The sequence below is a fragment of the Artibeus jamaicensis genome, unplaced genomic scaffold, assembly GCF_021234435.1.
Source record: "Artibeus jamaicensis isolate MK-2021 breed Jamaican fruit bat unplaced genomic scaffold, CSHL_Jam_final contig_410, whole genome shotgun sequence".
NCBI classification, from domain to species: domain Eukaryota; kingdom Metazoa; phylum Chordata; class Mammalia; order Chiroptera; family Phyllostomidae; genus Artibeus; species Artibeus jamaicensis.
This window is the reverse complement of record NW_026521820.1, coordinates 2,705,070-2,732,192: the sequence shown is the minus strand read 5'-3', so window position 1 is coordinate 2,732,192 and position 27,123 is coordinate 2,705,070. Positions and strand designations below refer to the sequence as shown.

The 27,123-nt window shown below is 38.5% G+C and overlaps 1 protein-coding gene across 7 annotated transcripts in view; it reads left to right on the top strand.

The window, feature by feature from the left end:
- Positions 1-27,123, top strand: part of RNASEH2B (ribonuclease H2 subunit B) — a 157,773-nt gene that overhangs the window by 80,031 nt on the left and 50,619 nt on the right. For 2 of the 7 annotated variants that reach the window (XM_037133205.2, XM_037133199.2), the window contains one exon: positions 11,735-12,502. The exons of 3 other annotated variants lie outside the window; for them this stretch is intronic. In XM_037133205.2, the coding sequence (XP_036989100.2) occupies positions 11,735-11,767 (33 nt within the window). In that variant the 3' untranslated portion in view covers positions 11,768-12,502. Of the gene's footprint in view, positions 1-5,498; positions 5,542-7,549; positions 7,597-11,734; positions 12,503-27,123 lie in introns of those variants that run through there. 2 more of the 7 variants (XM_037133200.2, XM_053665393.1) reach the window with 2 other exon arrangements.

The following is a 27,123-nucleotide window of genomic DNA, read 5'->3' as shown; positions in this document are numbered from 1 at the left end:
TTTTGCAGTAAATGTTTGCCATAAATCTAGGTGAGGGAGTTTTTAGCAAAAAGCAAGACTCAAAGTGGCCTAGGCACATTGCAGGCCTGATTCCCCACAGGAGAACCTATCTGTGGATGTGGGTCCTGTGCATCTCTGAGTGGAAGCTGGTCCCATTCCACTCAGAACAGTCTCCTACAGTTCTGAGGCCAGCTACTGCTGCCCATCACTCCCCTGAGATGGGAACGTAGAGTTTAGAAGTTGTGGGTGTTTGGGGGAAGAAGTTTGGGGGAGAAGGGAAATGGAACAGCCAAAGCTGTTCCCCAGAGAGATAATGGCAGTGCTGGGTCCTTTGTCTTGAGGATTTTATCTCTTGAAGGCAGGAGTTTTAGGGAAGGTTTCAAGGGACAGTTTCAGTAGGATATTTATTAGGTCTTGTGTGCCCTTTCAGGGCCATGGTCTCTACTGATTGGTCAATGAAGAGGCAGGGGTCTTCAGTCATTGCAGTTGGTTTTGGCTTAGCCCATCTGGTTTTGCTGCTTTATGGGCCTGGAGCTAAGGCCTAGATGTTATCTCTAGGGAGGTGACCTTTTGTATATGGCTTTAAATTGCTCAGCCATTGTGTTCAGCTGTCTGTCTCAGTTTCTCTACTCCACTTGCCAAGGAATTTTCCTAGCTTACCTGTCTTAAGGAATTTTCCTTTACAGGGAAGTTTACTAGTCTTCTAATGTTTTAAGAGTTAATTTTTGTTTTACATTTAATTAAGTCATCTAGAAAATTTAAATATGCTATGAGAAGAGCTCTAATTTTATTTTCTAACCTGTTCAGTTTTTCATTAGTTCTGTGGGATTATTTTGTCAGGTCTAAGAGTAAGTTCCAATGGGATTTTCATTGATATTTTTGTTAGATCCATAAAATTTGGGGGAAAAAAGACATCTTTACTAAAATCAGCATTCTCATTTAGGAATGTATTGTTTCTCTGTATTTACTAAAACCCTAATCATACTTTTCGCTATAATTGGGTTCTTCTTCTTCATACGGGTTCTACATACTTCTTTTTTCTGGGTATTTTTATTGCTGTATTGATTTTGTTTTTTAGTTCTACTAACTGGCTATTTGGAGGTAAAGTGTTACATTTTTTAAGTAACCAATTTACTAAACTTAATCTAATTTTTTCATATTCATATTGGATTTGCAATACATAATAAGGTATATAATCTTACTCTGAAAAAATTGTGTGCAATTCCTTCTAATAGTTGTAACTCTTTTATGTATTATATCATATTACTGTAACCTAATGCAGGTCCAGCTGCCTGCCACTATGAAAGCCAATACTGGAGAGGCAGGTGCTGATGTAAAGGAAAGTGGTTAATTTGCAGATGCAGGCCATCTGGAAGATGGGGGACTCATCTCAAGGCCCATCTCCTGGAAGATAGGGGACTTGTGTCACAAAGCCCATCTCCACCTCTCATTGGAGACAAAAGTTTTTTATAATGAGGGAGAGGGAAACAGCAAAAAGATCAAGGAGGGAGTTGCAAAATGCTATACACGCAGACAAGCACAGTCTATTCCAAAAAGGCAAGTGATGGTTCAGTGTGCATCATCCTAATTTAGTCACACTAGCTTCACATTATCCCAGCTTCATGTATTCCTAGCTCCACGCTTGAAGGTCAGTAAGTCACCTGGAGCTGAGATGCTCAAAAGTCGGGATCTGTATCTTCTGATGTTAGTTCCTTGGAGTCCTATACAAAAATGTTCATCCACAAGCTACATGTTAAAGTAAGCCTTTACAGAAACAATATCAAAAGAATGGTGGAGTAGGTTACAATATTCATTCCACTCTTTCATTACCATGGAAAAGAATATCTAGAATACTGTTGTAGAGTAATAATATTGGTCATTTTTGTCTAATTTGTGATTTTTTTATTGTACTTTACCATTCTGACATTAACTATTGTTAAGATGATAAAAAAAATATCATTTTTTGAAATATTCCCTTTCATACTTAGAGCTTCTTTAAAGTTTAAATTGGTAATTGGTGTGTGGGGGTGTGTTGTATCAGTTCTCTCTTTGGCACAAAGGACTGTGGAGTATTTATTACTGTTAAACTGTACTTGAGTTCCTTCCTGACAATAGATAAAAGACATCAGGGATGTTCCCTATCTGGTTTAGCCACTGTCAAGTCTAGTTTTCAAGACTTTTACTTAGGATTTTTTCATCTGTATTGAACAGCAGTATTGCTGTTAAGTTTTAGCACCAGAACTATTCTAGCTTTCCATCTTTCTCAGTGTTCTGGAAGGAATAACAGTTCATAGTAATAATCAATTTCCAAAAAGGTTTAAAGAATTTAAGTGCTAAAATTATCTAGCACTGAGCCTTCTCTTTTTCGTTGATATTGTAGTCTTAATCTGGAAGAATTATTCTTCATCAAACATTAACTTATAAGTTTTAGAGTCTAATAATGATTTTTCTATCATTTTTTTCTTTTTAAAAAATATATTTTATTGATTATTCTATTACAGTTGTCCCATTTTCCCCCATTTATTTTCCTCCGCCCTGCACACCCCCTCCCATCTACATCCCTCCCCCCCCCTTCAGTTCATGCCCATGGGTCGTACATGTAAGTTCTTTAGCTTCTCCATTTCCTATACTATTCTTAACTTCCCCCTGTCTCATTTTCTACCTACCATTTATGCTCCTTATTCTCTGTACCTTTTCCCCCTCTCTTCCCTCTCCCACTTCCCCATTGGTAACCCTCCATGCGATCTCTATTTCTGTGATTCTGTTCCTGTTAAAGTTGTTTGCTTAGTTTTGGAGTTTTTTAGGTTTGGTTCTTAATAGCTATGAGTTGTTTTCATTTCACTGTTCGTATTTTTTATCTTTTTCTTAGATAAGTCCCTTTAACATTTCATTTAATAAGGACTTGGTGATGATGAACTCCTTTAACTTGACCTTAACTAGGAAGCACTTTATCTGCCTTTCCATTCTAAATGAAAGCTTTGTTGGATAGAGTAATCTTGGATGTAGGTCCTTGCCTTTCATTACTTCAAGTACTTCTTTCCAGCCCTTTCTTGCCTGCAAGGTTTCTTTTGAGAAATCAGCTGATAGTCTAATGGGAACTGCTTTGTAGGTAACTGCCTCCTTTTCTCTTGCTGCTTTTAAAATTCTGTCCTTATCTTTAATCTTGGGTAATGTAATTATGATATGCCTTGGTGTGTTCCTCCTTGGGTCCAACTTCTTTGGGACTCTGTGAGCTTCTTGGACTTCCTGAAAGTCTATTTTCTTTGCCAGACTGGAGAGGTTCTCCTTCATTATCTTTTCAAATAACTTTTCAATATCTTGCTGTTCCTTTTCTTCTTCAGGCACCCCTATGATTTGGATGTTGGAATGTTTAAAGGTGCCCTGGAGGTTCCCAAGCCTCCTCTCATTTTTTTGAATTTTTGTTTCTTTATTCTGTTCTGGTTGAATGTTTATTTCTTCCTTCTGCTCCAAACCATTGATTTCAATCCTGGTTTTCTTCTCATAACTGTTGGCTTCCTGTAGATTTTTCTTTATTTCACATAATGCAACCTTCATTGCTGCCTGGGTCTTTTTTATGCTGATGAAATACCCAGTGAGTTCCTAGAGCATCATGATCACCAGTGTTTTGAACTGTGTATCTGATAGGTTCGCCATTTCTTCATCACTTAGTTGTATTTTTTCTGGAGCTTTGAACTGTTCTTTCATTTGGGCCTTTTTTTTTGGGGGGGGGGGTCTCGGTGCACCTCTTAGTAACAGGTGGAGCCTTAGGTGTTCACCAGGGTGGGGCAACCCATGTCTTTATGAATTGTTATGCTGTACATGGGGAAGGGGTACAAGAGGGAACAGTGCCACTTGCTCTTCTCTCTGCCAGTTTTCAATCACTTCCTTTGCTACCCACAATCAGATTGGGCCCTTCTGGCGTTGATTCCTGAGTGGGTTGGTTTTCGTATGCTCTAGGACCCTGTGGGTCTCTCCAGTGAACTCTCCTGTGAGGATGGGAACTTCTCCCACTGTTACCTCAACCTCCACCAGTGTTTTCAGTCAGAGGCTTTGAGGCTTTATTTTTCTGCACTGGAACCCTGGGTTGCACAGTCTGTCTTGCTCCCCAGTTGTTCCTTTTGGTTTATCTTCATGCGAATGTGGGACTGCCCAATCTGCAAGCCACTGCCTTGAGTGGTCCACCAACAGGTGCCTTGTCTATCCCGGTCCTCTAGCTGCCACCTTGCTGTGAGTCCTCTCTACCTGGCTGCCCATCTACACCCCCCACTGCTGGTCTGGATGAATCTTTCTTCTTTAACTCCTTGGTTGTCAGACTTCCAAACAGTTCAATTTTCTGTCAGTTATGGTTGTTTTTTTTTAATTTGTCATTGTCCTTGTTTTGGTTATGTGAGGAGGCACAGTGTGTTTACCTATGCCTCCATATTGGCCAGAAGTCTCCTATTTCTCTTATTTTTTTTTCCCAAACCTTCACTCTTAGTCTGAGTAGATTATTAGTTCTGAGGTGAATATCTTGACAGCAGCATATGTGTGGGTTGTCTTCTTATCTATTCACCCACCCTATATCATTTGATAGAGACATTTAATCCATTTACATTTAAGGTTTTTATTGATAGTACTTATTCATTGCTCTTTCCCCCCTTTGTGCTTGTGTTCCTCTCTCTCTCACTCTTTTTCTTCATCTTTAAAGCAGTCTCTTTAGCATATCTTGCAGTGCTGGTTTGGTGGAGGTGTATTCCTTTGGGAATCTTTTTTATGTGAAATTCCTTATTTGCCTTCCATTTTAAATGAGAGCCATACTGGATAGGTCATTGCTTTCCATTACTTGGAATATATCTTGCCATTCCTTCTGGCTTGTGTTTCTATAGAAAAATCAGCTGCTAGCCTTATTTGAGCTCCCTTGTATGCTACTTCTGGTTTCTTCCTTGTTCCTTTTAAGATTCTCTCTTTGTCTTTGAAACTTGGCGTTATTTTTATGTGTTTTGGAGTAGACCTCTTTGGTTCTGTCATGATTGGGAACCTCTGTGCTTCCTGAATTTGCCTTGCTTTTCACCTCTACAGGTTAGGGAAGTTTTGTGTTCTTATACTTCAAACAGGTTTTCTATTCCTTGCTCTGTTTCTTCTCCTTCTGGTATTCCTATGATTTGAGTGCTGTTGCATTTCATGTTGTTGAGAAGTTCCCTTAAGCTATCCTCATATCACTTTAGTCATTTTTTGTGCTGATGCTGTACCTGGGTGTTTCTCTCTTTTCTTCCAGCTCACTAATTTGGTCCTCTGCTTTGTCCAGCCTGGTTATAATTCCTTCTAGTGTATTTTTTATTTTAGATACTGTATCTTCATTTCTTCCTGGTGCAGTGAGTTCCTTGAGCATCCTTATAACCATTTTTTGAGTTATATGTTTGATAATTTGCCTCCATTTCAATTAGCTCTTTCTTTCAATTGGGGATTCTTCTTTGTCTCCCCATATTAGGTGACATTTTCTGTTTGTTTTTGCATTTCAGGATGCTCTGCTTTGCCAGCTGTGCTCATGGGGTTCCTTCTTTGGTAAGAGTTCTTTGGGACTCAGTGGTGTGGTCTCTTTGAGCCCCATATCTGGGAGCTCTAGGGTTGCTCATTCTTCCATTTGTGTGGGCTTTGTTTTTGTATTTGGGCTTCATCTGTTGGTGACTTCTTTGTTGGTTGGTTCTCCCCTCCAGCCAGCTTACTGGTAGTCACTACTCCTCTCCTACCTTGTCTTGTATGCTATTTTACAGGCGTTGATTAACAAAGCAGTATTATCAGATAACCAAACCTAGGTTAGCAAAAAGAACCCTCCTACCACATTAGCAACCTGAAATGCAGATGTGAAGAGAAATTATATATACTATAATATTTGATAAAGGGAATATGAGATGACTAAAAAGGGTAGGGAATATTATTGAGTAGTGAGAGAGAGGAGGGTTGATAAGAGTTGGGATAGAACCTAGGCGAAGAGAGGGAGAGAACAAAATTTAAAATGTAAGTAAAAAATAAAAGGACTATAAGAACAATAAGGTAAGAAAAGGGAAGAGTATACTGTGAGGTTTGAAGTAAAATTGAAAAAGTATTGGATCAAATGAAAAAAACGGCAGCAGGGTCAATAGCAATGACAGCTGAATGAAGTTTAATAAAGGTGGAATAGGATTAAGAATTTGTACCAAAGCAAAAAGTGAATATGAAGTGTGTACCATAAAAAATGGTTTTGAGAAGATGGAGGAAACTAATAAAAGGAGCAAAATCCAGGTTGAGATAAATATATCCTTTTCACAAATCTCTGGCATTGAGGCGTCTTTCCTCTGGCAGTGGTCATAGCGAACCTAGTGGGGGTTCTTTTGGTAATAGTATATCGTACAACCCCTTGGATATGTTCTGTATCAGTTCTTGGTGTCCCTAGGCGGGCTAATAATTGCCCATGGCAGACCAACCCTCTCCGGTGTGGCAGAGTGAGACTTCAAAATTTTTCCAGTCTCTGAGAATTTTTCTGCACTCCTCCTGAGGGTATTGGCCGCCTAATCACGCCTGGAGAGGTAAAAAGGAAAGGAAATATTTACTTAAAAGCTATACAGACTTAGAGTAGTGACTAAATGTTTTCATTAAAATACTAAAGTCCTTTAGAATACACACAGATGCACAGTCCTTCTCCCTCTGTCCTAGTCAAGGGCACTGTATCTCAGAAAAGAAGTAGAAGTCCATGATTCGGGCTCATGGCACCATGAGCTGTGTCGCCGCCACTATCTCCAGTTAATCCAAAGCTATGTGGCACCTTCTCATGGCACACCAGCAAGAGTCCTTTCATCCCTCTTCCAGGTAAAGTCTCCTGTTTCCTAAGCCACGTGTCCAAAGGGAGCACCCCAGAGTCCCGGGGTCCCCACTCTGCCAAAGCTGTGTGGTTCTCCCTTACATGGTTGCTGTGCCTGGGTTTAAATCCCCACGCTATTCTTCCTCTGCAGCCCCATTTCCCACTTCTCTTAACAGTCAGTTACACCTGCCAGCATTCCTGTATCCTTCCAGCTTCACTGGGCTGCCATCATAAGTCTGGGCGGATGTGGCCCCATGGCATGGAGCCAGTCTTCTCCAAGCTCTCATACAGGCACTGTAACCAGGGGGAATTGCCTCCCAGTTACATCTTGGGTGGAAGCCACTTCCATCCCCCTGGCTCAAAGCATCGCCACAGCTATTTAACATATCTATGAAACCAGTTAAAGGTTATAGATATGTAAAATGACCATGCCAGAGGTTAGCTGAAAAGCTGTGGTTGTACAACACAGCTCCCAATGGCCCTGTTCCATGTGTCCAATCCCCCAGCTTAGCCTTGTGGTAGGGGTGAGGACATCCTATATATTTTTCTAATATTTCCTGAACACCTTGAGTTCTGGACCCCATTACAAATCCTTATTAGAGGCCCTCCTCTTGGCTGTACCCTGTTACAATTTGAGTTTCACCTGTTTGTATATTAATGTTGTTATTCTGTTCCATGATTTAATCCCTCCCCCGTATTGCATTTATTTGTTATATCTTCTCTGTTTTTTATAAGGGTGTGAGTTTCTTAATCTTTCTTTGTCTTGAAATGACTGACATTTTGATGGTACAGGTGAGTTATTTTGTAAAATGCTCCTTTGTTTTTGAGATACTTTGAAACTTTGCTAATTTCCTATTTTTCATGTGATTTCATAATATCAGTAACAAGTGATACTAACAATTGACACTACATAGCATTTATGTGTTTGGCACTATTATGAGCTACTTACATATGATAACTCATTTAATTCCCACAACAGCTATAGTTTTAGGGCAGTGTACTATAGGAGCCAGGGTAGTAGCACCCAACCAAAAGGCCAAAAGATGAAAAGAACAACTATTTAAACATTTGAATTGTCACTGCTATTGAAGGTAAGCTATTTAATAACAGAAACTCTGTACTATTCAAATTTGAGTCTTACCCAGTGCTAGGCACAGAGTGTGCAATTGGTAAATGTTAAATACATGTTAGGGAGGTAGGTTGAAATAATCTGACCAGTGTCCTCACTAGTTGAGACTTGACTCTTTTCATAAGGGTCAAAATCAGGATCTTGATCTACCTTGGTCTTTAAAAATGTGAAGGGATTAAACAAAAGAAAAAAACACCCCAGACACAGCTAATAGTATGTTGATTACCAAAGGGGAAGGTGGGGGTAGAAGAGGGTAAAGGGAGGATAAATGGTGACAGAAGGTGACTTGACTTGGGGTGATAAACAAACTTTACAATATATAGATGACATATAACAGAATTGTACACCTGAAGGTATATAATTTTATTACATATTTTGGGTCAGGCTCTTTCATCTTCAAAGATTTATACTTCTGCACTTCCAGTGACATACTCCCCCATCACGTTTAATTTGAATGTGAGGTAGAATTGTGTTTTGTTGGTCAGGGTCTATTTGTAGTGTGCTGTAACCCATTCCTGGGATCATACTTTTCTTACTTAGGGCCTTAGCAAAGCACAAAGGCAGTTTGGAAGTAATAAACTAAAATGTACCTATTTACTTACTAATTCTACAGTGTTGTCTATATTGTGTGCAAACTATGACAATGACAGTAAATTATATCTTAATCTTTAAAAATGTAAATGAAGTGAAAAATGACCAACCATGTTTCAAAGTAACCTAAGAAATTTACTTTTAAAAAGTAAAAGCAATTGTCCTAAAAAGATCAGTTTGAAGTAGCTGGATTATATGTCATGGTTGTCCCAGTCCTGCCTTAATTCTGTGATCCGTGGACAAATCACCAGCACTATTAGCCCACAGTCACATCTTCTGTGTGAGATGGCATTAGACCATTAAGTTGTGTATGTGCTTCCCTTTGTCGCTGCTGCCTGGAAGCCTCTCCTTTATACATGTGAGAAAAATGCCTTTAGAGTTAGCATCCATCCAGTGCTTCCTATGCATCAGGTACTCTGCTAACCCTAACTGGTTTATCTCATCTCCGTAAGAAAATCTAAAAGGAAATACTGGCTCTTGTGGTTTGCAGGACATATATAATTTTTCATTTCCTATAGATTATATTACTTTTCAGTAGGAACAAATGCAAACAGCACAATTACTGGAAAGTAATAAAGACTGACAAAGTGCTTTGCAGTTTTTAAGTATTTTTCATATGAATTTATGTGTTTAATATTTCCAGAAACCGTATGACACACTTGGTTAATTTTACAATTGAATTATTTCCCCCATTTTACAGTTGAAAAGGTAAAGTCAGCTTATATGCCCGAGGTCACACAGCTAAAAAAGACATTAAACTCAGGACCTCAGCTCCCAGACACTGCATCAAATTCTCTTTTCTAAGAGGCTGTCACTCTGATTTGGTTATATCCTGGGAAATCACCCCTCACCAGATTTGAAATATAGCCTCTTCACATAGGTTAGGGTTGACTTTCTCTGTTCTTAAAGTTGATCTCATTTGAATATCTGCCATGTATAACATATTTTCTCCCAAAAGCCCTTTCTCCAGGACTAATAAAGAATTTGGATATCTCCAGAGTGAACTACATCAAATCTCTTCGTTGAAGATGAAGAGCTCTCTGTCTAGAAGGCAAAAAATGTAGGGGTATTTCCTTAGTGTTTTTAAAGGTTGTCCACAGGCTTTGACCTTGTCTAAATAATGGGGAGAAATGATTAGATTTATATACTTCTCAGGGTCATTAGATGGAAAAAGGGTTTTCTTATAGTTGAGTACTTTATAATGTTTATAGCAGTCCCTTATCAGCAGTTAAATTAATCTTCACAACAGCCCTCTGAGGCACACCAGGAAGTGGTGTTCTGTTTTATAGATGGTCATTTTATAGAAAATGAGATCACACACACTGAAGGCAGAGCAATGCTGCTCATCCCCATTAAGCCCAGGTCTCTCCTTTTTGTCTCCCCAAGATTCTTATCCATACCATTCCTTGTGTGGCTTTATGGTGTTTCTTACCCTTCAGTTGTCTGGTTTAATTGTGAATTTTAAGAAAAAGCAACCTAGGTGCCCATCAGTAAATGAATGGATCCAAAAATTGTGGTACATATACACCATGGAATTTTATGCAGCAGAGAGAAAGAAGGAGCTACTACCTTTTGCAACAACATGGATGGAACTGGAAAGCATTATGCTGAGTGAAATAGGCCAGGCATTGAAGGACAAATACCATATGATCTCACCTTTGACAGGAAGCTAAAGAATAAAACAAACAAGCAAACAGAATAAAAACAAAGACGCTGAAATAGAGAACAAGTGGGCAGCGACCAGAGGGGAGAGGGAAGGGAACTTAAGGGGAAAAAGGGGGAGGGATTTTGAGGAACAAGTATGAAAGACACAGAGATGAGGACTGGGGGGGGGGGGGAATGGGAGGGAGGGGGGAAGAGGAAAAAAAAATGTACTTGAAAAGTAACTAAATAAAATTTAATATTTAAAAAAAAAGACACTGATGAAAGAAATTGAAGAAGACATAAATAAATAGAAGGAAACATCAAAAAAAATATAAGATTTATTTTGTTTCATCTTGCTTTATTCTTAATGAATTTTGCAACTGAAATTATCCTTAACGGTGAGAATTTAAATAATATGCTTCCACTTAGCTGGTATATTGGCATGTCAAATCTTTAGTTCAGCTGTCAGCTTTTTAGTATTTACTGTACTTTTTAAAAATAAATGTTATTTTGATGGTGGCACACTAATCAAGCCTATCTGAGAAGGGGGAAAGCATCAAATGTGATTTATAGAGGAATTAGCTCCTTCACAGACATTAAAAGAATTGCTACCATACATGTGTTTTAATCAGAATATGTGAAAAGTAAAAGTTAGTCATGTTATTAGTTCTTTCAAAAGAAGCCAAGGAAGAAGCTTAGATTCATTTATTCCTTAGAACACCTGCTATGTGTCAGATGTTGTTCTAGGCACTAGAAATGCAGCTTTCAACAAAAGTCACAAATATGTCACAAAATGTCACAAAACATGTCACAAAATATTTGCCTTCAAGAAGTGTCTGTTCTAGGAAGCAAATACACAGACATCCAGGTAGTACTGGGAGCTGTGGAAAAAACCGAGCTAATAAAGCCCTTCGGGGAAGGTCCAACCTCTGTCACATCCACTTTATGGCATATAAATCTGATTTCCATCAACATTTTTTCTGGTAACTTGTAGCTCCAGAATAAAGTATGATTGACTTTGAACTCAGTAAGAAACCAGCTTATAGTGATTAACCGTGTTCAGTGACATTCTTCATAATGATACTAGGGACTACTTCCCACCAGCAAGTCTATTTTTTTAATACACTGGAGGTCTACATAAGGCTTCTTACTTTTTAAAAAGTGATCCACCTTTAAAAGAAAAGGAAAATGGTTTAAGAATTATGTTAGAACCTTGTTTTTTTAGGTATTTTCATTTTTTCCCTCAAATGATTGTGTCTATTCCATAAGTTTGGGCAACTTTAACCTTTTGTATTTATCTCCCTGTGAACCCTGGAAAGAAAGTATTTTTCTTCCCCATTCACTCTCTAGAACCCTAAAATGAGATCACCAGTGATAGCCATCACCAAAACCTCTAGTTTCACCAGAGGTCTTCTCTCAGAAGTAAAAAAGCACAGCTGCTGATAGAGGATTAAACCAGCCAGCATTGCTTTCCTGTTCCAGAAGGTGCAGATGATGCTTAGAATTTCAGGGACTCCCCTTCTGTAGGTTACAACATGTTTTCCTTTTCTCCTTAGGTGGCAGCACAAAGACGGAAAAAGAACAAATGACAGCAGGTCCACTCAAGGCTTGGCTGCCTCTCATGTAATTTAAGACTCTCCCAAAGGGCTAGGGCTTTTACTTCTGTACTTTCTGGAAAATTATTCAATGCCAAAAGATGTTTGTTAAAGAACTAACCACAAATGCTGTTTCTTTGATCATTTTCACTGGTGTAGTGGGCAGTGATCTATCTCACTGGAGGATATTCTGTCATGGAACTTTAATGCACCCCAAGAGGGTGAACCTGAGGAGTTCAAGCCTTATCAGCCCTCTGTGCCAGGCCTATCCCCATAAAAGTGTGGATTTTTACACTGGAGTGCTTCAGATTTCAAAACATTGGGAGGAGAAGACTCATTGTGAAATTCAGGTTATTTCGTGAGCATGACCAAATTGGCCTTAAACCCATTGCATTCCTCGGTTTAAGCGAGCATGTTAGGTATGTGGTGACCAGGTGGTGACTGTAAGTATTAGATTCTACACTAAAAGCTTTGGTGAACTGATTTATACCCTTACTTACTTATATTTTCAAAAAGTGGCTGCTCCCTGGCTGGTGTGGCTCAGTAGATTGAGCACCAGCCTGAAAACCACAAGGTCGTCGGTTTGATTCCCAGTCAGGGCACATGCTGGGTTGTGGGCCAGGTCCCCCAGTAGGGGGTGCATGAGAGGCAACCACACATTGGTGCTTCTTTCCCTCTTTCTCCCACCCTTCCCCTGTCTAAAAATAAATAAAATCTTTTTTAAAAGTGGCTGCTTCTAATTCATTATAATACCTGAGCATGTGCATTTTATGATGTGCTGGAGTTATAAACATTGCATCATTTTTAAAAGATTTGCCCAGTATGTGTATTATTTTTTAGAGTGAGGGCGTAAGATATGGGGGAGAGTTGGAAATGGATGCCAAAAAGGCAATTTAATGTGGGGCATATATATAAATATATATGTATATATATAAATATATATATATACACACACACATATGTATATATACGTATGTATATATACACACACATAAATATATGTGTGTGTGCATATAAATATATGTGTGTGTATATATATACATACATTCACACATACCTCTCTCTATATACCTATATTTATACATAGATATAAATATCTATATATAGATACATAATGAACATGTTTTAGGGAGTAGTGGGGGGGTTTTGTGCAAAAATGTCCAGAGCTTTGAGCTGGCTCATCTACTTGACATACAAGAGGAATGGGATAGAAGTATCTTAGGTGATCTTACTGCATTGAAACATGATCCCCAACCTTTTCTTCAGGAAATAATTTTGTTTCTGATTCTCTAACGCCATCGGATAAATAGAACCTTGTTCTGGGAAGTATTAATTGTTTTACATATCTCTCTCCACATGGAAATTTTTATTAATTAGGAAGGAATTTTAACCTTTTGTGCTTCTGTAGCTGGTAAGTGAATTCTGTCCCAAACCCAATTCTTGGAAGTAAGCTGTGGAATTCAGCATTGCACTCCATGAGAATTACCTGTTTGAAATATAGGCCATTTGGGTAAGGATCAGGAGCCTGATATATATAGTTCAGTATACAGTTGTGGAGTTAAAATTTGGCATATTCTGCCTTGTACAATTCCAAACACTGCCCTTACAGGTCACTGTATATTTTGGACCAAAGCAACTGCCAACACTGGAGTTTTCCTTCTGAGTATGTTGTGTATGCTAAGCTAATTGGTTAGCCTCTCAGAGCAAGAGAACTGCCTAGTGTGATAGTGGTCCCTCATCTCTCCCTCCTCCAGAAGGACTTAACTCTGGGAAACCTCTGTGTGAGCACCATGCTCCCATGTATATGAGGCTTTGCCAATTTGAGAGAGCCTAGTTGGAACAGTCCTGCATCTTCTACAGGCTCCATTTATCAAGTATGTCTTGACTCTCTGTCTGCCTCTCTCTTTTATGTTAGAATTCTTCCATGGTAAATATATATTTCTATTCTACTAATACAAAAACAATAACCATAAATATACTCAATTCATACCATTTGTTTTTAAAATTTCTTCCTAAAAATATAACTTAAAAAAATCTTACATTCTGTTTGGTAAGCTTCTTGGAGCAAGAATCTATGTTTTACTGTTCTGTACTTAGTATTCAAGTGAATGCTTACCAAATACTGCAAGTAATCAAGTAATTGTTATTTTCTTATAATATATTTTATTGATTATGCTATTATAGTTGTCCCAGTTTTTCCCCCTCTCCACCCATTACCCTCATTTCCTCCAGCAATTCCCCATTTAGTTCATAGCCATGGGTCATGCATGTAAATTCTTTGGGCTTTTTCATTTCCTATACTGTTCTCAATATCCCCTTGTTTATTTTGCACCTACCAAATATGCTTCTTATTCCCTGTACCTTTTCCCCTATTCTTCCCCTTCCCCTTGAACTGATAACCCTCCAAATGATCTCCATATCTATAGTTCTGCTTCTGTTCTGGTTGTTTGTTTGATTTTTAGATTCTGTTGCTGATAGTTGTGAATTTGTTGCCTGATTAATATTCATAGTTTTGATCTTATTTTTGTTAAATAAGTCCCTTCAGCATTTCTTGTAATAATGGGTTGGTGATAATGAACTCCTTTAAGCACTTTATCTGTTCTCCCATTCTAAATGCTGGCTTTGCTGGTTAGAGTAATGTAGGTTGTAGGTCCTTGCTTTTCATCACTTTGAATACTAACCAGTCCCTTTTAGCCTGCAAATTTCTTTTCAGAAATCAGTTGACAGTCTTATGGGAACTCCTTTGTAAGTGCGTTTCTGTTGCTGGTTTTAAGATTCTCTTTATCTTTAACCTTTGGTATTTTAATTATGATATATCTTGGTGTGGTCCTCTTTTCACCCATCTTGTTTGATATTCTCTGTGCTTCCTGGACCTGATTGTGTATTTCCTTTGCCAAATTAGGGAAGTTTTCTTTCATTGTTTTTTTTTTTCAAATAAGTTTTTGATTTCTTGCTCTACCTCTTCTTCTGGCACCCCTATGATGTGGATATTGTTGCATTTGAAGATGTTCCAGAGGCTCCTTTGGCTATCCTCATTTATTTTAAATTCTTTTTCCTTCTTGCTCTTCTGATTCAATGCCTTTTTCTTCCTAATGTTCCAAATCATTGATTTGATTCTCAGCTTCATGCCCTCCAATGCTAGCTCCCTATAGATTTTTCTTTACTTCACTTTATGTAACCTTTATTTCTGCCTGGGTCTTTTTTATGCTGTTGAAGTACCAAACTAGTTCCTTGAGCATCCTCATAACCGAAGTTTTGAACTCTGCATCTGACAGGTTGCTTATCTCCATTTCATTTAGTTCTTTCTGAACCTTCGTTATACTCTTTCATTTCTTTGTCTTCACATTTTGGTAGCCTCCCTGTATGTTTGTTTCTGTGTCATGGGTAGAGCTGTTTTGACTCCGTGTCTTAGTAGCATAGCCCATTTGAGAAAAGCACACATGTAAGTTGTATGGGGTGGAGCCAGGGTGGAGCAACCCCTGTTACCGCTCTCTGGCTCTGTGTGGGGGAGGGCTCAGTGAGGGGACAGTGCCACTGCCTGACCTCTGTAGTTTTTGCCTAGGAGGAAGCTATCTCCCTGCATTCACCCTGTTACCAGTCACGTCAGTTTCTCCCCACATGCTATTATTGCCCTTCCAGCTGTTGCCCTGGTGCTGAATCTCAGAGGAAGTCAAAAGTCTTAAGTCCATTGAGGGCCCTTTAAAAGGAGTCTCCTGCGAATCTCAGAGTTTCTTCCACCACCCCAATTCTCACTGGTTTTTACAGCCAGAAGTTATGGGGACTATTTTTCCTGTCACTGGAACCCTGGGCCAGATAGTCTGGTCAGGGGCTGGAATCCCTCACTCCCAAGGTATCCTCCTGATTTTTATCCACCACATGTAGATGTGGGACACATTCCATGTCTCTGCACCTCTCTGTGCCTCTCTGCATGTCTCTGCATCTCCACCCCTCCTACCCATCTGGATGAATGTGGCTTCTTTAAATCCTTGGTCATTGGACTTCCATATAGCTCAATTTTATGACAATTCTGGGTGATACTGTTTTGTAGTCTAGTAATTTTTTCTGTAGTTGTTTGAGGAGGTGAGGCATATTTACCTATATACATCCATCTTGACCAGCAGTCCTAACTGTTCTATTCTCAAACTTTGAAAGGTTTCAGATCCCTAATATTAATCCCTTGACCTTTCTTACTTGGTCAAAAATGTATGTTTTGCTTTAAATTGTGTATGTTTGACCTGACTAAGAATGGTGAAGTTAATTGATTTTGCTTCAAAGATGTACTAAGAGCCTTAGAGATATTGCAAAAGGTCTGAGGTATTTCACCACCACAACTGAGAAGTGCTGTTCCTGTCTATAAAACTAAGATAGAACAAAAAAAACATGACTGAAGGAAGAGAGCAGAAAATAATGTTTCACATTTGTTAATATATAGCCTCTGCTGGTTTTTTTTCCCTAGGAGACAATAACCAAATTGTTGAACTTTACAGCAATAACTGAATCCCCTCCCACCTGCCTACACACATAGCCCACTTCACTTAAAACTTTTTGGTGATTTCTCATTGCTCTTAGGATGAAGTCCCCAATCTTCCCCATGATCTCAAGTCTTTGCATGGCATACATAGCTCCAACCTCCCATCTGTTACAGCCACACTACCTTTTCAAACCCTCAGTGGCACCCTGCTTACTCTGACTACATGACTTTTAGGCATGATGTTTCCTCACCTGTTCTTGAAGCCCCTCTGATTCCCTCAGCCCTGCTCTTTCCTCATCTCTGATCTTCCCGGGTTTGCCGTCTGGAAGCTGTAGAGAGACTCTCCTTACCTTGGCAGCCAGGGAAGATCTTCCTGTATGAGCTGTCACGGCACCCTGTGCTTCTCCTTCCTGAAAGACATGTTTATGTCTTCCTCACAGAGACATGTTTATGTTTGCAGTATAATGATTAGCTGAATGTTTCTTTCCCAGTTACACAGAACACACCTTCAAGAAGGTAGAGACCATTTCAGCTTACCATTTGTGAAGAAGAGTTAACATGGCAAGGCTGAGACTGCTATCGTTGTCTGCTTGCAAGGTTAGCCTTTAGTTGATGTCTGGGAACTTAACTGGTAAACAGCTCCTTATACTGCTATGGTCAGAGTAGTCCAAATGAGTCTAAATTGTTTGTGTAAACAGTGTGGTTTATGCTGAACTCCTGCCTTTTTTCTGGGAATGTGGAAATTTGAAACATACTAGGCAGAGGGTGTTTCTGTAACCAGACCCCATTAAAATCTGAAGCTAGAGTCTTATGGACTTCACTAGGCAGAGACATTGCATACATATTTTTAGTTTGCTGCTGAGTTGCACTCTGTGACCCTTCATGGGAAGGAAAGAACATAAGGAAATTTGCACATGGTTTCTCCAGATCCCAGTAGTATCTTTTTCACTTATGATTCAGCTGTGTATCCTATGCCACTGTAGTAAATCTTAGCTGTGAGTACAAGTATGTGTCAACCGCCTTGATCTCCTTTTAACAGACATTCAAATATGGGAGTGGTCTTGGAGACACTCAGCGCAGCATTGTATCCCCAGAACATTGTACAGTATTTGACATTTAATAAGTGGTTTTTTTCTTAATATTTGAAATGAAAGTGAAAATTACCTCAGAGGACTAAGGCTATATATATCTTGTGGAAATTCTCAAAAGAACTAAGAAATATTGCAATGTATCAACTATATCCTAATGACCAAAATAGAGAGTATATATACTTTTGAAAAGGGCATAATAAAAAACGATTCAGGAAATCTAGTAGGTCAAAGCCTGTCAGAATTTTTTTTTTTTTCATGAAGATGTGTTTTCTGTTTTTGAACTCATCTGAAGATGAGTTTTCTGGGGGAAAAATGGAGAGCCATGGACCAAGCCCTTACTGTGTTCTACAAACACTTCTTTGTTCTTCTCTACTTCTCTGTAGAACTTCTCGTTCTACAAAAGGCTTCTCTGACTTTCCTGTTTCACACCCTCCCCCTCCAGCCACCACCACATGGATACAGTATTGGCCAGTTCTGTCATGTAGGGTGACATAAAGTTTCTGGAGCAGTGAGTGTTTCCACATGGAGAATCATCTGGAAGCTTTCTATTTAAAAAACAAAAAAACAAAAAAAAAACTGACCCCTAGCCTCAGCCTTAAAGATTCTGTCTGATATGATTGATCTGGGCACACAGACCTCACTGCACAGCCCCTACTGATACTCTAGTTACCATCTCTTCCTGGCTAACAGATTAATAGGCAGGCAGACTAGTAGTAGGAGGAAATAACACCATTTAACCAAATAGCACAAGAAAAAGGGAGCAGCTCTAATAAGCAGATGTAATAATTCAAAACTATAAATACCCGGTCAACTTCAGAGGGGGTCACTCATAAGAATATCCCTGTAGTCCAGAACAAAATCATCTGTGAGAATACTATCTTTAACAACTACCAGCAGTCTATACCACCACTCAGCATTGCCCCACACCTACCTCCAATATACACTTCACTTTACTTTTTATCATTTTTTGTTATACTATTACAGTTCTCCCAATTTTCCCCCCTTTGTCCTCCTCTGTCCACCTCTCACTCCCACAGTCAATTCCCACACTGTTGTTCATGCCCTTGGGTCATTCATACGTGTTCTCTGACTAGTCCCTTTTGTCCCTTCCCTTTTTTTCCACTGTTATCCCCCCACCTTTCCCTCTGGTCTCTGTCAGTCTGTTCTGTGTTTCCATGCCTGTGGTTCTGTTTTGTTCATTAGTTTATTTTGTTAATTAGAGTCCTCTTTCAGGTGAGATCATATGGTATTTGTCTTTTACCAACTGGCTTATTTCACCTAGCATAATATTCAGTTCCACCCATTCTGTCACAAAAAGTAGCTCTTTCTTTCTGTTGCTTAATATTTCATTGTGTAAATGTACCACAGTTTTTTTTTTTTATCCACTCATGTACTGATGGGCCCTTAGGCTGTTTCTAGCACTTGGCTACTATAAATAGCACTGCTGTGAACATAAGGGTGCATAAGTTCTTTTGAATTGGTGATTCCGGATTCTTAGGATATATTCCCAGGAGCAGATTTGCTGGGTCAAAAGACAGTTCATTTTTTTATTTTTCTGAGGAAATTCCATACTGTTTGCCCAGTGGCTACACCAGTCTGGATTCCCACCAAGAGCGCACTGGAGGTCTCTTTTCTGTTCATCCTCACCAGCACTCATTTGTTGATTTATTAATGATGGTCATTCTAACAGGTATGAATTGATAATCTCATTGTGGTTTCAATTTGCATCTCTCTTATGGCTAGTGATGTTGAGCATCTTTCCATATGTCTATGGACCATCTGTATGTTTTCCTTGGACCAGTGTCTATTCAGGTCCTGTGTCCATTTTTTAATTGGATTGACGTTTTCCTGGTGTTGAGTCACATGAGTTCTTTTTTTTTTTGTATGTTTTATTGATTATGGTGTTACAGTTGTCCCACTTTTTCCCCCTTTGCCTCTCTCCACCCAGTACTTCCCACCCTCCAGCAATTGCCTCCACCCCTGCTTAAATCATGTCCTGTGGTATGGGGGTGACTTCTTCACGAGTCCCCCCTGGTGCCATGGACATGAGTGAATGAATAATGGCCCAGACATGCTGGATCTGTTTGGGATGGAGAAGTGGGCTGTGGCCAGTTTCTCAGGGGAGACAAAGGCCCCAAGCACCCTCTTCCATAGCCTTTTATTGGGTTGTAATTCACAGGAATACAGGGTGGCAAGGATCAAACAGTAGGTAACATTTCAAAGAAATATGAGGGCTTCAAAGTCTGAGTCAGTGTCTGTAAGGAAGAGAGTTGCAGAAACTTTGGGAGACATACTCATTTCTTCTCAGACCCTTATCATATGAATGACAGCACTCTTAGCAGAGCAGATTTCACAGGTTTATCAGCAAGTCTTTGCGGTGCCAGATTTTTCCCCAGGACACACTCTAGCAAGGCAAGGAGTTGTACCTCTCCCCAACAGGTATTGAGGTTTAAGGGGATTAGAGCCAGGAAGCACTTCCCCTAGAGAACATGGGGACTCGGGCTTTGACAAAGCTGGGGGGCGAGAGTCCATTGCTCTCTGTTGCAGCCCCCTGAGTCCTTCCATGAAGGCCTCCCAGGTGATGGAGTCTGGCCTAGGTTGCCCCCCCGCTGTGAGGGTTCTTATCCGTCATTGACTTCCAACCAAGCTCTGAGGGCAGGGAGAGGAACTGAGGTGGGGTTTGCTACCAGAAACAAGCTTTGTCTCCTGTGGCTGGCATTCCAAAGGTTGTCTCTTGCTCCTAGCCACAAGGAGTAGAGATACAATTCCTAAAACTAGGCAGAGCGGTCTACAACACTGTGGGTCGTGTATATAAAGTCTTTGGCCCCACCATTTTCTATACTGTTCTTAATATCACCCTTTTTATTTTTTACCTACCAATTATGCTTTTTAATCTTTGTACTTTTCCCCCATTTTCTCCCTTCCCCCTCCAACTGATATTCCTCCAAATGATCTCCATACCTATGATTCTGTTTCTGTTCTTGTTGTTTGCTTAACTGTTTTTTGTTTGTTTGTTTGTTTGTTTTAATTCGGTTGCTGATAGTTGTGAATTTGTTGCCCGATTAATATTCATAGTTTTGATCTTATTTTTGTTAAATAAGTCCCTTTATCATTTCATGTAATAATGGCTTGGTGATAATGAACTCTTCTAGATTTATCTTGTCTGGGAGGCACTTTATCTGTCCTTCCAATCTAAATGCTAGCTTTGCTGGATAGAGTAGTATGAGTTGTAGGTCCTTGCTTTTCATCACTTTGAATACTTCTTGCCAGTCCTTTCTAGCCTATAAATTTTTTTGAGGAATCAGTTGACAGTCATATGGGGACTCCTTCATAGGTGTTTTTCTGTTGCTGGTTTTATAATTTTCTCTTTATCTTTAACCTTTGGCATTTTAATTATGATATATCTTGGTGTGGTCCTCTTTTCATCCATCTTGTTTGAGACTCTGTGCTTCCTGGACTTGAATGAGTATTTCCTTTGCCAAATTGGGGAAGTTTACTTTCTTATTTTTTCAAATAAATTTTCAATTTCTTGCTCTTCCTCTTCTTATGCATCACAGTGATTCAGATGTTGCCATGTATGGAGATTTCCCTGAGTCTTATATTATCCTCATTTTTTTGAATTCTTGTTTCTTCCTTCTGTTCTGGTTGAATGTTTATTTCTTCTTTATTCTGCTGCCTGTCATCTGAGGGTTCGCCCAGCACTTGCCCTGATTCCAACCACTCCCCATATATGACTGGTACCCTTCCAGCTATTGCCCTGGTGCTGAATCCCAGAGCTGTTGGGTTTGCATATGATTTGTGATGTGCATACCCTGAAGCAAAGTTTTCTGAAAATCTGGCAGTTTCATCTGCCACACCTACCCACACTAGTTTTCTGAACCAGAAGTTATGGATGTTTATCTTCATGACACTGAAACTCTGGGCTGTGCGGTATGGTCTGGGGCAGTGGTGGCTTGCTCCCAAGGTATTCCTTCTGATTTTTATCACGACACAGGAATGCGGGTCCACCCTTGCCAATTCCACCATCACTGTTGTTCTCCATGCCATGGCTCATCTCCTGGCTTCTCTGCCACCACTCCACTTATCTGTCTCTCCTACTCAACTGGATCAATGTGGCTTCTTTAAAACCTTGGTTGTCAGGCTTCCATACAGTTTGATTTTCTGACAGTTATCAGTGTTACTTATTTTGAAATTTAGTTATAATTTCTTTTTGTGTGAGGAAAAAGAATTCCCACCTCTGCCTATTTGATTGAAGGTTGAGGTCTTTGTATATTGTAGAGATCAAACCCTGATCCAGTGTATCATTAGCAAATATGTTCTCCCACACAGTCAGTTCCCTTTTCATTTTGATGATGGTTTACTTAGCCTTGAAGAAGACTTTTAATTTGATGTAGTTACATTTGTTTATTTTTTTCTTTATTTCCCTTGCTCTAGGAGATATATATCAGCAAAAATATTGCTACATTGAATATCTAAACATTTTCTACCTATGTTTTCTTTCCTTTTGGACTTGTATGGTGTTATGAGTTATATTTAAGTCTTTTTTTCCTTTTGAGTTTATTCTTATGTAAGTTGATGATCTATTTTCATATTTTTGCATGTACCTGTCCAGCCCTCCCCACACCATTTATTGAATAGGCTATTTTCACCCCATTGAATGCTCATGCCTCCTTTGTCAAATATTAATTGACCATAGAGGCTTTATTTCTGGGTTTTCCATTCTGTTCCATTGATGTATGTTCCTGTTCTTATGCCAGTACTGGGCTGTTTTATTATACTAGCCTTGTAGTATAATTTGATATAAAGTATTGTGATTCTTCCTACTTTGTTCTTCTTTCTCAAGATTGCTGAGGCTATTTGGGGACTTTCCTGGTTCCATATAATTTTTTTAAATATTTGTTCTAGGTATGTGAAATATGCCATTGGTATTTTAACAGGAATTGTGTTGAATTGTGTGATTATCATTATTTTAATGATACTAATTCTTCCAGTTCATGAACATGGTATGTGCTTCCACTTATATCTTCCCTTTCTTTCTTTAGTGTTCTATAGTTTTCTAAGTACAAGACTTTTACCTCTTTGTTTAAATTAATTCCTACATACTTTATTTTTCTTGTTGCTATAGCAGATAGGATTTTTTCTTAGTTTCTCTTTCTGATATTTCATTGTTGGTGTACAAAAGTGCCATTTATTTCTGAATATTGGCATTGTATCTTGCTGTTTTACTAATTCACTTACTATATTGATTAGTTTTTTGGTGGAGACTATAAGGTTTTCTATGTATACTATCTAATGTCATTTGCAAATAATAAGTTTTACCTCCTCTTTTCCTATTTGGATGCCCTTTAATTCTTTTTCTTGTCTGATCACTGTGGCTAGAACTTCCAGTACTATGTTGAATAATTGTGGTGAAAGTGGACATGATTGTCTTGATCTTAAAGGGAAAGATTTTGGTTTTTGCCCATTAAGTATAATGTTGGCTATAGGTATCTCATGTATGGCTTTTATTATGTTTAGATATGCTCCCTCTACTTCTACTTTGCTGAGTTTTTTAACTTAATAGGATGCTGGATTTTACCAAATATTTTAAAGCATCTATTGATATAATCATGTGTTTTTAGCCTTTCATTTTGTTTATGTGGTGTATTACACTTATTCATTTGCAAATATTATGCCATCCTTGCATCCCTGGGATGAATCTCACTCGATCATGGGCTATGATCTTTTTAATGTGTTGCTGGATATAGTGTGACAGTATTTTGTTGAGGATTTTAGTGTCTATGTTCATCAGCAATATTGGCCTGTATTTTTCTTTATTTTTTATGTCTTTATTTGGTTTTGGAATAATGATGATACATGCCTCATTAAAAGTGTTTGGCAGTCTTCTCTCTTCTTGAATTTTTGGAGTATTTTTAGAAGAACAGGACTTAGTTCTTACTCAGATGTTTCATAAATTCACTCAGGAAGCCATCCACTTCAGAACTTTTATGTGCCAGAGTTTTTTGATTAGTGCTTCAATTTCACTAGTTGTTGTATGTCTAGTCACTTCTTCTTGATTCACTTTTAGAAGATTGTACATTTCTAGAAATTTATCCATTTTGCCCAGGTTGTCCTATTTCTTGTCATTATAGTTGTTCATAGTAATTTCTTAGAATCCTTTGCATTTCTGTGGTATTGGTTGTAACTACTCCTCTTTCACTTCTGATTTTATTTGCCCCCCCCATTTTTATTTTTGATGAGTCTTATTAAAGCTTTGTCAATTTCGTCTATCTTTTCAAAGAACCACCACCTGGATTTATTGGTCCTTTGAATTGTTCTTTTAGTCTCTCTGTCATTTAGTTCTGCCTGATCTTCATTATTTTCTTTCTTCTACAAATTGTGGGTTTTAATTGTTGTTCTTCTAGTTCTTCTAGATGTAGGGTTAGGTTGTTTATTTGAGGTTTTCTATCTTCCTTAGGTTGACCTGTACTAGTATTAGTATTAATACTATTGCTGTTTCCTGTAGGTTTTGGTTTTGTCTCATCATTTTCATTTGTTTCCCAATAGCTTTTGATTTATTCCTTGGTCTTATTATTGACCCATTCATTATTTAGTAACATGTTCTGTCTCCATGTATTTGAATGTTTTTGAGTTTTTTTGTTTTCCTTGAGGTTGGTTTCTAGTTTCAGTCCTTTGTGATTTGGGCACATACTTGATTTGATTTGAGTTTGTTGAGGATTGTTTTGTGTCCTACCTTTGTGGTCTATCTTTGAAAATGTTTCATGTGCATTGAAAAGAAGGTATATTTTGCTTTTTCATGGCAAAAAGATCTGTATATATCATTTAGTCCATTTGGTGTACAGTGTCATTCAGTGCTACAATATGTTTGTTGATTCTTTGTTCAGAAGACCTATCCATTGTTCACAGTCAGGTGTTAAAATCTTCTATGATGAATGTGCTGTTGTCAATATCTTTATTGAAGTCCTCCAAGATTTTCTTTATATATTTAGGTGCTCCTATGTTGGGTGCATATATGTTTACAAAGAGTATGTCCTCCTGTTGGACTACTCCCTTACGTATTATGTAATGACCTTCTTTGTCTTTCTTGCAGCCATTGTTTTGAAGTCTGTTTTGTCTGATACAAGTGTTGCTATCCCAGCTTTCTTCTTAGGTCCATTTGCTTGGAATATTTTTTTCCATCCCTTCAGTTTCAACCCATATAGATCTTTTTTTTTGAGGTGAGTCTCTTGTAGACAACCTATATGGGGGTCATGTTTTCTTATCCATCCAGCTATCCTGTGTCTTTTGATTGGAACATTTAATCCATTAACATTTAAGGTTATTATTGACAGGTATCTATTTATTGCCATTTTTTTTCTGCACCTCTGTTTCTCTCTTCCCTTTTTCTTTCTCTTTCTCCTTCTCTTCTTCCACTTCTCCCTCTTTTTTTTTCTTCTCCTTTCTTCTCCTTTTTCCTTTCTTCTTCTTCTACTTCTTCTTCTTCTTCTTCTTCTTCTTCTTCTTCTTCTTCTTCTTCTTCTTCTTCTTCTTCTTCCTTCTTCTTCCTTCTTCTTCCTTCTTCTTCCTTCTTCCTTCTTCTTCTTTCTTCTTCCTCCCATTCCTCCTCCTCCTTCTCCCTTTTTTCTTCTTCTCCTCCATCTCCTTCTTCTTTTTCTTCTTTTTATAGCAGTCCCTTTAGAAAATCTTGCAGTGCTGCTTGGTGGAGATATATTCTTTAAGCCTTCTTTTTGTGGTAAACGCTATATTTCATCTTCCATTTTAAAGGATACCCTGCTGGATAGAGTAGTCTTGATTGTAGGACCTTGTTTTTCTTTATTTAGAATATTTCTTGCCAATCCTTTCTGAAATTGGTTTTTCTGTTGAGATTTCAGCTGATAGCTTTATCAGAGCTCCTTTATATGTACTAGCTGTTTCTCCTTTGCTGCCTGTAAGATTTTCTCTTTGTCTTTAATATTTGCTATTTTCATTATGATGTATCTTGGAATAGACACACCTTTTTTAGTTCATCTTGATTGGGACCCTCTGTACTTCCTGAACCTGAGTGATGTCTTCTCTCACCAAGTTAGGGAAGTTTTCTCATTATTTTTTCAAGCATGTTTTCTATCCCTTGCTCCTTTTCTTCTGGTATTCCTATGATGAGAATGATGTTATGTTTCATGATGTCCTGAAGCTCTCTTAAACTTCCCTCCTTTTTAAGGTTTTTGTTTTGTTTTGTTTTGACTCTGACTGGATAATGCTTTCTACCTTGTCTTGTGCTTCTCCGATTCAGTCCTTTACTTAATATAGCTGTTTTTAATTCCTTTTAGTGTAATTTTCATTTCACAGATCATATTTACAGTTTTTCCAGTTCATTTTTTATTGTTGTTCAAAAACAGTTGTCTCCATTTTCCCCCATGATTCCACCCTAACCCATGGACTCCCACCTCCCACCCTCAATCCTAACCCCATTTTGCTATGTCCATGTGTCCTTTATACACATTCTTTGATGACCCCATTTTTTCCCCATTATCCCACTTCCCCTCAGCTCTGATTGCTGTCAGTTTGTTCTTTATTTCAGTATCTCTGGTTACAATTTGCTTGCTTGTTTCTTTTGTTGATTAGGTTGCACTTATAGGTTCAATCATGTGGTATTTGTCTTTTACCACCTAGCTTATTTCACTTACCATAATGCTCTCCAGATCCATCCATGCTGTCACGAAAAACACAAGTTCCTAGCTCTCTGCTGCATAATATTCCATTGTATAAGAGTACCAAAGTTTTTTGATCTACCCATTTACTGCTGAGTTGATCAGTAAATGAGTGGATCTTTGGTTGGTTCCAATGTTAGGGAACTTAGGTTGGTTCCAACACTTGGCTGTTGTAAATTGTGCTGCTATGAACATTGGGGTATATAAGTTCTTTTGAATAACTGTTTCAGATTCTTAGTCAGTAATCTCAGGAGTAGAAGGACCAGGTCAAAAGGCAGTTCCATTTTTAGTTTTCTGAGGAAATTCCACTCTGTTTTCCATAGTGGCTGAATCAGTGTGCATTCCCACCAACAGTGCACTAGGGTTCCCTTTTCTCCACAACCTCACCAACACTTGCTTTTTGATTTGGTTATGATGCCATTCTGACTGGTGTGAAGTGGTATCACTGTGGTTTTGATTTAATATTTCTGATGACTACTCATGCTAAGCATCCTTTCATGTGTCTCTGGGTCCTTTGTATGTTCTGCTTGGAAAAGTGTCTGTTAAGGTTCTTGCCCATTTTTTAATTGGGTTGTTTGTCTTCCTGGAGTGGAGTCATATGAGTTCTTTATGTATTTTGGAGATCAAACACTTGTCCAAGGTATTATTTGCAGATATGTTTTCCAGTGTGGTTGATTTCCTTTTTATTTTGCTGATTTTTTCCTTACCCAAGCAGAAGCTTTTTATTTTAATGAAGGCCTATTTATTTATTCTTCCTTTATGTCCCTTGGTCTAAGGGACATATTGGTGAAAATATAAACGTGTGGAATATCTCAAATTGTCCTGCCTGTGTTCTCCTCTAGGACTTTTATGGTGTTGTGACTTGTATTTAAGTCTTTTATCCATCTTGAGTTAACTTTTATATGTGTTGTAAATTTGTGATCGAGTTTCCCTTTTTTTTTTTACATGTAGCTGTCCAGATCTCCCAAAACCATTTGTTGAAGAGGCTATTTTCACTCCATTTTATGCTTCTACTTCCTTTGCGAAATACTAAATGACCATAGAGAGTTGGGTTTATTTCTGGGATCTGTATTCTTGTTCATTGGTCTGTGTCTCTGCTCT